This window comes from Erithacus rubecula (genome assembly GCF_903797595.1).
Source record: "Erithacus rubecula genome assembly, chromosome: 31".
In the NCBI taxonomy this organism is placed as follows: domain Eukaryota; kingdom Metazoa; phylum Chordata; class Aves; order Passeriformes; family Muscicapidae; genus Erithacus; species Erithacus rubecula.
In genome coordinates this window covers 1,836,595-1,850,494 of record NC_136682.1, presented here as the reverse complement: position 1 = coordinate 1,850,494, position 13,900 = coordinate 1,836,595, and the positions used below count along the sequence as shown (strand labels likewise).

Sequence of the window (13,900 nt, the reverse complement as noted above, 5' to 3'; positions counted from 1 at the left end):
CCAAGGGCACGCGGTGAGGGACAGCAGCAATGGCTCCACCCCACACAGGGACACCCCAACCCAAAACTGAGCCCCCAGCTGTGGAACCAAGACCTGGAAACTCATTTTTGGGTTAAAAAGTCGGGATTTGTGGATTAATGAGATTTTTGGGGTTGTCCTGTGCAGGACCAAGAGGTGGACACCACTTGTGTCCTATCCAACTCCAGATGTTCCACAATTCCTTGTTCCCAGTGGGTCCTTCCAGCTCAGGACATCCATGATTCCATGAATCTGGAGATTTGGACAAAACTCTTGGATTTTGGGGATCTTTAGGGCTGTTTTTGCAGAACCAACAGGTGACCTTTCTCATCCTCTTGGGTCCTTCCCACCTCTGGTTATTCCATGATCTGAGAGCTCAGGAACCTTTTTGACAACAACCTTGAACATTGGGATTTTATCACCAGTGGCCTTTTGGGGTTGTCCTGTGCAGGACCAGGATCTCTCTCGATGATCCTCAACCAGTTTTATGAGTCCCACCCAGCGCTGGATCCTCCACAGCCCCCCAGCCGTGCAGCCCAGCCCCTGCAGGAGAATTTTGGGGTTCTGGGGGTTCCGGGGTGAGCAGCGGATGCTGCCTGGCCTCGCCTCCAACTTCCTCCATCAAAAACCTCAACGGCAGCCGGGCGGGGCCGCGCCGGGGCCATGGCCGAGGGCAGGAGCGGCAGCGCCGGGCTCTTCGCCAGGCAGGTCCAGAAGCGCTTCAGCCGCGCCCAGGAGAAGGTACGGAGGTGCCACCCACCCCCCAAATCCCGGCTTGGTTTGGATTTGTCCTCCTTGTCCGCCGCAGTGCCCCCGGGGGGGGTCCAAGCGGAGCAGTTCAGCAGTTTCGGGGGCTCAGAGAGTGGGAATTTGGGGGATTCTGGGTCAGCATCATCCTTGCTCCAAGGGTCTGGAGGATGGCATCACCCAAAGCACTCCGAGATAGTGAGGATTCTCTAATGTTGGGGGGTTTTCCGCCCAAAAAAGAGTGATGGGGAGCTGTGGGGTGGTGGCAGAGGGTCCCTGGGCTGGCTGGTGCCGGGGGTCTCCAGCAGGACCCGGCATTGCGGGGGTCCCAGGAATGTTGGTGAGACCGGCCCCGCAGGAAGAGAGGGGGAAGGGCTGCGGAAGCGGCACGGGCAGAGCGATCCTCCCCTGCCCTGGGGCTCTTTGGGGGGGCCTCTTTCCTTTCCTCCCCCCAAAAAGCAGCTGTGACTCCTCTTTTGGGGGAGTGACACAAAGACCCCCCTCAAACCTTCACCCTCCCGGGTTTCCTGGCCGGGGCTTGGTGCTAAATTTGACTTTCCCACGGCTCAATCACCTCTGGCCAGGCTCTGGCTGCTTCCTGCACGCAGCAAATCTCCCTCCCAGCCGGTCCCGGCCTCTTCCCGGGGGACCCAGCCTCTTCCTGGACACCCCAAACCTCCCTCTGACCCAGCCTCTTCCTGAACACCCCAAACCTCCCTCTGACCCAGCCTCTTCCTGAGCACCCCAAACCTCCCTCTGACCCAGCCTCTTCCTGAGCACCCCAAACCTCCCTCTAACCCAGCCTCTTCCTGGACACCCCAAATTTCCCTCTGACCCAGCCTCTTCCTGAGCACCCCAAACCTCCCTCTGACCCAGCCTCTTCCTGAACACCCCAAATTTCCCTCTGACCCAGCCCCAGCCTCTTCCTGAACACCCCAAATTTCCCTCTGACCCAGCCCCAGCCTCTTCCTGGACACCCCAAATTTCCCTCTGACCCAGCCCCAGCCTTTTTCTGGACACCCCAAATTTCCTTCTGACCCAGCTTCTTCCTGGACACCCCAAACCTCCCTCAGCCCCAGCCTCTTCCTGGACACCCCAAATTTCCTTCAGCCCCAGCCTCTTCCTGGACACCCCAAACCTCCCTCAGCCCCAGCCTCTTCCTGGACACCCCAAATCTCCACTCATTTTCCATAGGGTCACCCTCTTTTTGGGAACCCCCAAAACACCTCCATGCCTCGCCCCAGTCTCTTCCCAGGGGAGCTCAGTCTCTTCCTGGACACCCCAAAACTGCCCCAGTGCAGACTCAGCCTCTTCCTGGGAGGCTCAGCCTCGACACCCCAAATCTCCCCACCCGGCCCAGCCTCTCCTGTCTCCTTCAGCCTCAGACCCTCCTCACCCTCCTCGTGGTGCCCCCTGTGCCCCACAATCGGGGCTCGGGGTGTTTTGGGATGCACAGGACTGGACTGCACCCACAGGGTTTATTGGCACCCGAAAATTCACCGTTTTCCTGAAAAAAATAAAAGAAATTTTGCATTTCCACATAAATCCTGCCCTGCCTGACCCTCGCAGCCCCTCGGGGTGGGGTTTTGGGGGGTCGGGGGGGCACAGCCCGGTGATCTCGGGGTGTGTGTGGGGGGAGGGAGCTCTTCCCCCCCTCTCTCTCCATCACAGGTTTTACAAAAATTGGGCAAAACGGTGGAAACCAAAGACGAGCAGTTCGAGCAGAGCGCCTACAACTTCCAGCTGCAGCAGGTGATGGGGGACATTGAGGGACATTGAGGGACATTGGGGACACCCCGACAGACCCCCCGGGGGGACCCCAGCCCCAGGGACAGCCCTGACCCCCCCTCCCCGCCGTGTTTTGCAGAATGAGGGGCACAAACTCTACAAGGACCTCAAGGGGTTCGTGGGAGCCGTGAGATGTGAGGAACCGGCCGGGAATGTCCCAGGAAAACCCGGGAACAGGGAGGGACTCGGGGCGGAGCCGGGATAATAAATAGGGAATAGCAGAGGAAAGAAATAAAATTGATTATTAATCAACAAATGGATTATTAATAAAAGTTAGTATTAAATTTCAAGAAAGAATCAATAAAAAGAAATATTGGGAATAAATAGATTGTAAGCTACAAATGGATAATAAAGAGAAAATAGATAATAAAATTACTATGGGATAATAGATAATATATATGAGCTATATATTATATATGAGCTATATATTATATATGAGCTATATATTATATATCTTACATATGTGACATATTCAATATATGTTTTTATAACTCATTATATATTAAATACATATGGGACATTAAAGAGATAAAAATAATACAGAGAGATAATGAAGAGATAAAAGCAATAGAGATAATGAAGAGATAAAATATATTTTTATCAAAGAATTCTTTAAGATAAAATATCTATATTAATACTGTATGTGGGATAATGGATAATAAATATATGTGGGATAATAGATAATAAATATATATGGGATAAATATGGGATATTAAATAGGAAAACAGATACTATCTGTCGGATATATATGAGATAATAGAGACAATAAATCATTTAAATAACACACCAGGGCTAATAAACAGCGACAGACAGCAGTGAATAAATCAATAACGATAAGGACTAAATGAATCAATTAATAAATGAATAAATGAGACGGGTTCCCGTGCCCGCAGTGATGCACGAGAGCTCCCGCAAAGTGGCCGAGACGCTGCAGGAGATTTACAGCCCCGAGTGGGACGGGCACGGGGAGCTCCGAGCCATCGCCGAGGTGAGCGCTGGGTGTCCCCAAGGCTCCCCCGCAGGCCCGGGGGGGGTTGGGGGGTCCCGGCTGTCACCGCTGTCCCTGTCCCTGTCCCCCCCAGAGCAATGACCTCCTGTGGGATGACTACGAGGCGAAGCTGGCCGACCAAGCCCTGCGGCTCATGGAGAATTACCTGGCTCAGTTCGGGGATTTTAAGGTGCCCCCCTGCGCCGTCGGGCGGGGTTGGGGACAGCGGGGACACGGGGGGGGTCCTGCCTCACCTGTCCCCCCCCCCCAGGAGCGCATCGCCAAGCGGGGCCGAAAGCTCGTGGACTACGACAGCGCCCGGCACCACCTGGAGGCTCTGCAGGGCGCCAAGAAAAAGGACGAGGCCAAAATCGCCAAGGTTGGGGCTCCCGGGACGCCCCCGCACAGACCCCGTGTGGGGACAGTCCCCGGCCGTGGGGACAAAGCCACGGCCACCCCTGTCCCTCCCCGCAGGCTGAGGAGGAGTTCAATAAAGCCCAGGCCGTGTTCGAGGACCTGAACAGGGACCTGCGGGAGGAGCTGCCGGTCCTGTACAGCAGGTACGGGGCTGTCAAGGGGCTGGGGACAGCGCGGGGGCTCGGGGACATTCAGGGAACTGGGGACACTGCGGGGGCTCGGGGACATTGTGGGGCTGGGGGCACTGTGGGGGTTTGGGGACATTGTGGAGCTGGGGGCACGGCGGGGGTTTGGGGACATTCAGGGGGCTGGGGGCACTGTGGGGGTTTGGGGACATTGTGGAGCTGGGGGCAGGCGGGGGTTTGGGGACATTCAGGGGGCTGGGGACAGCGAGGGGGCTCGGGGACATTCAGGGGGCTGGAGGCACTGCTGGGTTTTGGGGACACCACGGGGATGGGAGACATCGCAAGGGCTTGGGGACATCACGGATCGGGGGGTTCGGGGACATTGTGGCACTGGGGGGCTCTGCGGGGCGCGGCTGGGGGGAACTTGAGGGGGTCTCCCTTCAAAGTCCACTCTAGGGACTCATAAGGGGTCCTGGGGGACATTGGCCACGGGGGCCTGTGACAGTGGGAGGTGGCAACTGCACGGCAGGAGTGGGGTGGCCCTGGTGGGGATATTCCCCTTTGGGCGGTGTCTGTGGAGTTGGGGACTCAGCGGGTGGGACGTGGCTGAGCACCCCCAGACCCCTCTGGTGTCCCCTCCGTGGGACATCCTGGGACACCCCCAGACCCCTCTGGTGTCCCCTCCGTGGGACATCCTGGGACACCCCCAGACCCCTCCGGTGTCCCCCGCAGCCGCATCGCCTGTTACGTCACCGTTTTCCAGAACATCTCCAACCTCCGCGACGTCTTCTACAAGGAGATGAGCAAGGTGGGGAGGGCACCCCAAAACACCTCCCCCGCCCCCGGCAGCACCAGGTGTCCCCAGGTGTCCCCAGGTGTCCCAGGGTGGCGGTGCCGGTGCCGTTCTCCAGAGTCCTTGCTCTTAATTTCATTCGTTCATTCAGAGCAGCCCGAGGGTGTTCGGGGTGTCCCCAGGTGTTGGGGGCTCTGCTGAGCCCCCGAGTGATGGGGGCCACGGTGGGGGGGAGGAGCTAAAGTGCTTCTGTGTCCCCCTCCCCAGCTCAACCGGGACCTGTACGAGGTGATGAGCAAACTGGAGAGGAAGCACTCGGGCAAGCTGTTCATCATCAAAGGTGTCCCCGGGTAATACCTGCGGGAGATGAGGGGACAATTCGCCCCCAACCCCCACAAATAGGCTCCGGACCCAAAGTCCTGGGGCGGGCTCTGCCAAAGATGGGCTGTTTTTTTGGGGGGGCCTGGGGAATTGATCGGGTTGCTGCTGGATGAGGAAATGTCACCTGCAGGCTGGGACGGGGACACCCCGAGGATGTTTGGGACACCCCAAGCTGAACCCCTGTGTCCCCCCATCCCCAGTAACCGCCGCTCGCTGGTCATCTCCGCGCCCGTGAGCCCCCCGGCCATGTTCCCCTGCCCGGACAAGGCGCCCCTGCTGGACGCGGAGGTGACACCGGGGTCCCCCGGCGGGGACAGCGCTGCCACCGATACCAACGAGGACCTGGGGGCTGCTTCCCCAGGGCCCCCCCCGGCTTCGCCCACCAGCGGGGGCTCCCTGGACACGGAGTCGGTGTCCAGCGAGGAGATACCGGAGCTGGGATCTGGCCGCCACAACGAGCAGGGGACATCGGTGACAGTGTCGGAGTCCAGCGAGGAGACACCGGAGCCCAGCCCTGGCCGCGACAACGAGCAGGGGACATCGGTGACAGGGTCGGAGTCCAGCGAGGAGACACCGGAGCCCAGCCCTGGCCGCGACAACGAGCAGGGGACATCGGTGACAGTGTCGGTGTCCAGCGAGGAGACCGCGGAGCCCGGCCCCGGCAACGAGCAGGGGACATCGGTGACAGTGTCGGTGTCCAGCCAGGAGACACCGGAGCCCAGCCCTGGCCGCGACAACGAGCAGGGGACATGGGTGACACTGTCCAGGGAGGAGAGGTTCTCCGACCCCGGCTCTCTGTCCCCTGCTCAGGAGACGTCGGCGACAGCCGCGGAGCCGAGGGGTGACAGCGGAGCGCGTGGGGCCGCCGAGCGCATCGCCGCCTCCCTGGCGTCACTGATTGTATCCGAGGCCATCGCCCAGGCCACCGGCACCGTGTCCCCAGGGCCGGGAAAAGCGGCGGAGCCGGCAGGGGACAGCACGGCCAGCAACGCCGAGGGTCGCTCCCCCAGCACAGCTGTCCCCTGCCGTGTCCTCGGTCCCGCGGCGGTGGCAGCGGCGTGTCCCCGGGAGCCGTGCCAGCTCGGCGGTGACACCGAGCACAGCGCGGAGGTGGCGGATGCCGAGCCAGAGGTGCGCGAAACTCGGGTGGGAAAGTTCTGGGAGTGGGAGAGGGGAAGACGCCCGGGGGGATTCCTGGCTGGGGGGGGCACCCAGGCGGGATTTAGGGACACCAGGGAGGGTTTGGGGACAAACCCAGCTCGTGGGACACCCTCGGCTGCAGGTGGGGCTGGAGCTGCCCCTCCCCAGCCCCCTCTGGATCCCCGGTCTGGGCGGTGCAGCGGGCGGGGGGCTCGGTCCTTTTTGGGTGGGATTAAAGGGAATCACGAGGTGCCGGTGTCACCCTCGTGTCTCCCCCAGGGCTGTTCTGCGACACCTGAGCAGGACACGAGCCAGGACCCCTCAGGTGCTGCAGACCCCTCCCAGGATCCCCCCGAGTCCCTCAGCGCCCTGTGATCCCACGGGAAATGCGGCGTCTTCCCCAAATTTATTCCCTGGTATGCATTTCCCAGCCCCCTGTCCCCCACGAAATAAAGATGGAAAAGGTGGCAAAATCCCAAATCTTCGTCTGGGACAGCAGAGGGGTCTGGGGGGGATCCCCTCCGGCGGATTTGGGGTGGCTGAGGAGTGAAGTGGGGGGAGGTTGGGCGTTGTCACTCTCTCCCCCCCTCCACAACACCCGTGACTCAGGGAAAAGGCGTCGAGTCTGTTCCACCAGCTCCCGGAAAATGCGCCGTCATGCTAAAAAAAAAAACCCCGAACACCCCAATTTTCCCCTCCCGTGATGCAGAATTCCCCCGTTCCCAATTTCCGGGGTGATGGGCTGTCCCCACAGCCAGCGAGGGGTTAACGGGGGAGGAATCCTGGGGCTGGATCCTCATTCCAGCCGAACTGGAAAGGTGAGGTAGGAAAAGGGCAACGCCTTCACCTGGGCAAGGCCTTCACCTGCAGCCGCACATGGTGCCGGCAGGTAAGAGCTGCACGAGTGGGACCTGGAGCCCGGGATGCCCCCCGAAATTCCCCTTCCCTGGGGGGCTTCAGGGGGCGGCCACGGCAGGCAAAGGGATTTGGGCACGGGGGCAGGGGAGCCCTGCAGAGATGGACGGGACTGCAGCTGCTCTGAGCTGAATGTCGGGGCTCGGCCGGGCTTTTCCAGCTGGATTTGGGGTGGGAGGGAAGGGAAGAGGCCGGATCCTGTCACCGGGAGAGGCTGAAAGAAGGAAATCCGGCAGGAAAGCTGAGGGGGAAACAGCGGGAGCAAAGGGCTGATCCCAGGGGATCATCCCAAAGTGACGGAGGAGAAACGAGGGTGAGCAGCAAATCCCGCCCTCCCCCTCCTGGGGAGGGGAGCGGGGGCTGGGGAGGGACTGCTGAGCAACCCCAAAAGAAACCTGCGGCGATGGTTTGCTGATCCCATCCTCCATCCGACGGGAATGGGAGTGGAAGTGGGATGGGAATGGGGAATTGAGCGGGGCTTGGCTGTAAAGGCGCTGCCAAGCGCCCCGAAAAAATCCCCGTGGGGATGGTTCGCTCGTCCCGCCCTCCGGGCACCGGGAACGGGCACGGGAGTGGGGCTGGGGACAGGAATGGGGCTGGGGACAGGAATAGGGACAGGGATGGGGATGGGGACAGGGATAGGGACAGGGATGGGGACAGGGACAGGAATGGGAATGGGGACAGGGATAGGGACAGAGATGGGGCTGGGGACAGGGATAGGGACAGGAATAGTGGATGGGGACAGGGATGGGGGCAGGGATGGAAATGGGGACAGGAATGGGGACAGGAATGAGGATGGGGACAGGAATTGGGACAGGAATGGGGATGGGGACAGGAATAGGGACAGTATTGGGGCTGGGGACAGGAATTGGGACAAGAATGGGAATGGGGACAGGAATGGGGCTGGGGACAGGGATAGGGACAGTATTGGGGATGGGGACAGGGATGGGGACAGGGATAGGGGCAGGGATGGGGACAGGGATGGCAGCGCTGCATCCCCAGTGCTCCTCGAAGGAGTTCTCGGGAGCGGAGCAGCGGAGCGGGGTTGGGTTTCCCCCGGGAACGGCTCCGGAGCCGCTCGGCCGGAGCGCAGGAATGAGGAACGTGAGGGGTTTTCACAACCCTGCTCTAAAACCACGGAATTCCGTGGGGATGCAGGGCGCTGGGAATGATTCACCGCCCTCTCCAGCCCCCCTTTTCCGGGCTGGAGCCAAAATTCCCGAGGGTTTTCGCACTGTGAAGCGGCGGGTCGGGGCAGGGAGCTCCTTCCCACGGTCCCAAAGCGGAGCAGGGGAGATCCAGGGGAGCATCCCCCTCCCCGGGAGCTCCGCTCAGATGGAACTCAAACCTTTCCCTCGGATAAAACCGGGTTTAAACCCTTGGGGAGTCCCAGGATTCCAGTTTTTGGTGCTGGGGCACAGAACCGGTTCGTGTTTCCCGCTGCCAGGCTCTTCCCAAGGACTGGGAGCAGCTCCCGTTCCACCCAGCGGCGCCTTTTCCTCCTCTACTCTTAAACCTCTCTGGGCAAATTAGACCCGGTTCTAGTCCGGAGCCGCCCGGGAGCAGCAGCTGCTTCGCTTGGCTTCGGGAAAGGCCCAGAGCCCGGAGAGCTTCACAGCAAAGCCGGGCTTAATTAGGGGTTGGGTTAAAGCAAAACCGGACTTAAAGCAAAACTGTTTGAAGCAAAACTTGGTTTAATTCAAAGTTGGGTTTAAAGCAAAACCGAGTTTAAAACAAAGCTGGGATTAAAGCAGCTTTGTATTTAATGCAAAGCAAAATAGTTCCTGAATCAAACTGATTTTAAATGAAAGCTGGTTTTAAGGCAAAATCAGGTTTCATTCAAAGCTGGGTTTAATGAAAAGCTGGACTTAAAGTGAAGTTGGGTTTAAAGTGAGTTTAAAGCAAAATCAAGTTTAAAGAAAAGATGGGTTTAGCATAGAACTGGACTAAAGTAAAACCAGACTTAAGGCAAAATTGTGCAGGAAATAAAATCGGGTTGATGCAAAGCTGGGTTTAAAGCAAAACAAAAACTAAATTGCAACCGGATTAGAACAAAGCAAGGTTGAAAGCAGGACTAGTTTTAAGGCAGAACTGGTTTTACAGCAAAACCAGGTTTAAAGCAAAGCTAGGTTTAAATTAAAACTGGGTTTAAAGCAGGGCTGGTTTTAGCTAAAACTGAGTTTAGTGAGCGGGTGGCTGCTGCCAGCCCGAGCCCGAGCCCGGCTTTGCTGCTCGGGGTCCCCTCCCCGAGGAGAACATTCCCTTCCCGAACTCCCCGGGGGCCCCCGCCCCAATTCCTCCCCGAACCCCGATTACTCCCTCAGCCCCAATTCCCTAATCTCCCCCGCCCAAATTCCCAGCCCCAATTCTTCCCCCCGCCCCAATTCCTCCCCGAACCCCGATTACTCCCCCAGCCCCAACTGCCGGTTCGATCCCCCCCCAGACCCAATTCCCTGCCCTCCCCCAGCCTCAATTCCCTAATCTCCCCTGCCCAAATTTCCAGCCCAAATTCTTCCCCCAGCCCCAATTCCCGGCTCTCCCCCAGCCCCAATTCCCGGCTCTCCCCCAGCCCCAATTCCCGGCTCTCCCCTGCCCAAATTCCCAGCCCAAATTCTTCCCCCAGCCCCAATTCCCCGCTCCCCTACCCCAGCCCCAATTCCCGGCTCTCCCCCAGCCCCAATTCCCGGCTCTCCCCCAGCCCCAATTCCCGGCTCCCGGCCCGGTCATGGCCCCGCCCCGCTCCTGCCCCGCGGCCGCGCTCCCGCCGCTCGATTTCCTCTTTTTTTAAAATCCCCAACAAATGAGATTTGATTCCCTCCCGACCGCGCTGAGTCACGGAATCCCCGAGCCCCGGAGCCGCCGCCGGGACACTTTGGGGGGGTCCCGGGGGTCCCCAGCGGGCACAGCCGAGGTGGGTCCGACAATTCCTGGTCCCGACTGCGGTACCGACCTCCGACCCGGATTTCAGGCATTTTCAAGGACGTTTTTTAGGCGTTTTAAAGCTCTTAAAATTTAGGAGTGACTCCAATCAGGGGCTGGTTCTTCCCTGCCCCGGCTCCGACCCCAGCCCCAGTAACACCAGTGCGTTACTGGGGCTGCACCACCCTCCTCGCGAGGAGCTTTTCGGGGCGATTCACCAGAATCCACGACTTTTCTCCCTATTTTTGGCAGTTCCCCTCACCTGGAAGGAGCCGCCTGAAGGAGGGGTCTCAGCCGCAGCTGAGCGCAGGTGATGGTTGAGTGGGAATTCACGGCTTTTATCGCTGTTTTTGGCAGCTCTGAAGGACCCCAAACCTTCACCTGGAAGGAGCCGATGCGATGGAGGGAGCTCAGCCCCACCTGAGCGCAGGTGAGCACCTGGAGCCGCTTTTTCGGGTTCTTCCCGCGTTCCCCAGCTGGCTCAGCTTTCCCTCACCTCCCTCTCCCCTTTTCCCGAGGAAGATCTGACGACCCCCTACCTGAGGAAGGCTCCCACCCCCCCTGGCCGTGAGGACGCCGACACCGCCGTCATCGCAGGTGAGGCTCCCGCTCCCCTCCTCATCCCCGGACAGCAGAGGGGCTCAGACTACCGCGAATCCCACAAAACAGCATTTCCCACCTTCTTTCCCTTGTCAGAACAGCGTAACGCATCAGTTAAAAACTATTTTTTGATGAATGCAGAGGCGCAGAAACAATTGATGCTCTGATACTTCCAGGTGCCCACCTCGGCCATGAGTTGTCCTCGGTGGAAATCATTGCAAAAATCTCAAAATAGTTAGGTTTAAATAGTTTGTTCAGCAAATTAAAAGTTAGCATCATAATTTAAAAGTTGTGGTTTTTTAGTGTTTCATAGTGCCTTGCTTTCTCCATGCATTTAACAAATAATTAATAAGTCTATTTAAAACATCTTTGTAGTTCTAAGAGGAGGGGGAGATGTTAGTGAGCCAGGAGAGAAATCAGAGTGCAGGGATTGAATTAAAGCTTTTGGGTGAATTAAAGTACATTAAGCCTCTCCCACATAAAGTAGACGTTTAAGCAGCAATAAGTCAGTAATTTTTGGGTGAGTTCTAATGCTTTTGATAAATAAAATGCTCTCCATGGGCCAGAGAAGAGCCACAGTGCTTGGCTATCACCAAACACCCTCCCTAAATAACTGTGAAGCGACTTTTAAATTTCGGCAGGAATCGGTGACTTTTGCTGCTGATGTGCCACTGAATTCAGACTTTTTTATTATTACCATTAACTTTGAGCTTTAGATTTCGGCAGGAATCGGCGACTTTTGCTGCTGATGCGCCACTGAAATCAAATTTTTTTTTTATTATTACCGTTAACATTCGCTTAAATACTGTTGCAAAAACAATTAACCTCAAAAATGAGGAGGAAATGGGCAGCGATTGCTCTGACAGCAGTTGTCCCCCCGCAGTGGTGATCACGCTGGTGTTCCTCACGCTGCTGACGGTGCTGGTGGTGATCGCGATTTACCTGTACAGGAATCAGGGCTCTTATCGCACCTACGAGCAGCCCGAGCCCGACACGGCCCCGCGGGAAGAGGCTCCGTCCAAAGAAAAAGAGGAATATTTTATCTAAGGACAGCCCTGGGATCCTCACCGCTCCCGAAATTCCCTGGACTTGGGGGTTTACATCGATTTTCAGGAGATAAGATGGTTCCTGAATTCCCTGATATCGGGGAGCTGCCCCAATTTCCTGGAGTTGGGGGTGCACCCAAATATCCCCGAGCTGAGGATCTGCCAAAATTTTGGAGGTGGGGGATCTTCCTAAATTGGGAATCTGCTAAAATTCCCTGCGGCTGGGGCTCTACCTGAATTTCCTGGCGTTGGGGTTCTGCCTAAATTCCCTGGGTTTGGGGATCCACCTAAACTGGAAACGCCTAAATTCCCTGGATTTGGGGATCCACCTAAACTGGAAATCTGCCTAAATTTCCTGGGGTTGAGGTTCTGCCTAAATATCCTGGAGCTGGGATCTGCCTGAATTCCCTGGAGTTTGTGATCGACCTAAATTCCCTGGGATTCTGCCTAAAGCTGAGGATCTACAGGCTGGTTTTGTTTGGTTTGGGTGAATTTTTTTCCCCCCTCACTTAATTTATTAAGCCAACAGTGGAAGGAATATGTGGGATAAAAACTAAATACTCCCAAAAAAAATTTATAATCCCAAAAGAGGAAGTTCCCAAGCCAGCAGGAAAAAGGAAAGAAGTGAGGAAACCCCCAACTGGCAGCAGCCAAAGGGGTTCTCAAAGGAAAACAGAAATCTGTTAGCTCGTTTAAATTTTCAAAATCTTTATTTTGGGGGTTTTTTTTGTATAAAAACTCCACGAGTTCAGTGCAGCACAGAGGGAAGAGTCAGGGATGGTCACACACACACACAGAGGATTCAGATTAAAGTGAAATAAATAAATCTGAGTCTTTCTTCATCAAATAACTCAAAAGAAGGTTGAGGATCCCTGAATTGCTCCTCCAGCGCTTTTGGGGGTTTGGTTATCAACCCATTCATAAAATCCACCGACCTCCCATTCCCAAACCCATTCCCAAACCCATTCCCAAACCCATTCCCAAACCCTGCCACGAGCAGCTCATTGATAAACCCACCGATAACCCCCCAGTGGAGAGAGCTAAAAACAGCCCCGGGGAGAGGAAAGGTGGGAGGGGGTGAGGGGGCACCTCGGAGTGAGGTTCAGGTGTCCTCCCACTGCTGGGAGGCAGATTTTTGCTTTTGGGAAGGGAATTTTGTCTCTGAAGAGGAGATTTTTACCTCTGGAGAGGAGAGTTTTGCCTCTGGAGAGGAGATTTTTGCCTTTGGAGCGGAGATTTTGACCTCTGGAGAGGAGATTTTTGCTTTTGGGAAGGGAACTCTGCATCTGGAGAGGAGATTTTATCTCTGAAGAGGAGATTTTGTCTCTAGAGAGGAGATTTTGTCTCTAGAGAGGAGATTTTTGCCTGTTTTCTACCCTAAATCCAACTTTCCCCCCCAAAAAAAGGAAACCCGGATGGGTCCAGCAGAGCAGAAGGAGAAGCCCAGCCCCAGGGAATAATGAGGCCATTAATTAATTAGAGCTGAGTGTAAATGAGGATGGGGCGGGGCTGAGCTCAGCCCTGTTTGTGACTGACCCCCGAGTGACCAAACCCCTCCCCTGGCACCCACTCGTGTCACCTGCACGGGGGGTCCCTCCCCCGGCTCTGGGGGTCCCCAGACCTGCACAGGTACCTGGGGGGAGGGGCTGAGTGTCACCTCAGGGGACAGGGGGGACACTGTGACAGGGGACAGCCAATGTCAGTGTCACCATGGGGGACAGCTGAGGTTGGTGTCAGAGCTGGGATGGGCACGAGGTCCCCGTGGGCTGTGGGGACACAGAAATGTCCCCAACCCCTGCTGAGGGACATGTTGGGTCCTGAGGTGTGTGGCACCTGGGCCAGGTGGGGGACACACTGACACCTGAGGGACACACTGTCACCTGTGCTGTCACCTGAGGGACACACTGACACCTGTGGGACACACTGTCACCTGTGCTGTCACCTGGGGACACACTCCCCACCTGTCCATCCCCCCCAGGGGGGGATTCCAGGGAGCAGGAGCCCCTCAGGTGCCAGGGAAGGG

The 13,900-nt window shown here is 57.1% G+C and overlaps 2 protein-coding genes across 6 annotated transcripts; both read left to right on the top strand.

The window, feature by feature from the left end:
• The first annotated feature begins 668 nt into the window (after nucleotides 1–668).
• BIN2 (bridging integrator 2) lies at nucleotides 669–6,870 on the top strand. 5 transcript variants are annotated; one of them, XM_079329108.1, is made up of 12 exons: nucleotides 669–759; nucleotides 2,437–2,517; nucleotides 2,633–2,687; nucleotides 3,447–3,541; nucleotides 3,636–3,731; nucleotides 3,813–3,920; nucleotides 4,016–4,101; nucleotides 4,816–4,891; nucleotides 5,144–5,226; nucleotides 5,458–5,728; nucleotides 5,864–6,388; nucleotides 6,677–6,870. In XM_079329108.1, exons 1-12 carry the CDS (start codon nucleotides 682–684, stop codon nucleotides 6,770–6,772), a joined length of 1,650 nt encoding a protein of 549 aa, XP_079185234.1. In that variant the 5' UTR covers nucleotides 669–681; the 3' UTR covers nucleotides 6,773–6,870. The 5 variants fall into 5 exon arrangements, with proteins under 5 accessions (XP_079185234.1, XP_079185233.1, XP_079185232.1 ...); XM_079329107.1 differs by having other exon boundaries at nucleotides 5,458–5,800; nucleotides 5,930–6,388; XM_079329106.1 differs by having other exon boundaries at nucleotides 5,458–5,800.
• A 117-nt stretch (nucleotides 6,871–6,987) lies between these two features.
• SMAGP (small cell adhesion glycoprotein) lies at nucleotides 6,988–12,121 on the top strand. The gene is made up of 4 exons (XM_079329123.1): nucleotides 6,988–7,286; nucleotides 10,589–10,661; nucleotides 10,754–10,828; nucleotides 11,715–12,121. Exons 2-4 carry the CDS (start codon nucleotides 10,631–10,633, stop codon nucleotides 11,876–11,878), a joined length of 270 nt encoding a protein of 89 aa, XP_079185249.1. The 5' UTR covers nucleotides 6,988–7,286; nucleotides 10,589–10,630; the 3' UTR covers nucleotides 11,879–12,121.
• The last annotated feature ends 1,779 nt before the right edge of the window (nucleotides 12,122–13,900 follow it).

Coding starts and splice junctions, on each gene's coding strand:
- SMAGP (XM_079329123.1), top strand. CDS start 10,631: ATGGAGGGAGCTCAGCCCCACCTGAGCGCAG. Junction 10,662..10,753: donor TCAGCCCCACCTGAGCGCAG/GTGAGCACCTGG, acceptor TTCCCGAGGAAG/ATCTGACGACCCCCTACCTG. Junction 10,829..11,714: donor CGACACCGCCGTCATCGCAG/GTGAGGCTCCCG, acceptor GTCCCCCCGCAG/TGGTGATCACGCTGGTGTTC.
- BIN2 (XM_079329104.1), top strand. CDS start 682: ATGGCCGAGGGCAGGAGCGGCAGCGCCGGGCTCTTCGCCAGGCAGGTC. Junction 4,102..4,815: donor CTGCCGGTCCTGTACAGCAG/GTACGGGGCTGT, acceptor TGTCCCCCGCAG/CCGCATCGCCTGTTACGTCA. Junction 6,389..6,676: donor TGGCGGATGCCGAGCCAGAG/GTGCGCGAAACT, acceptor TGTCTCCCCCAG/GGCTGTTCTGCGACACCTGA.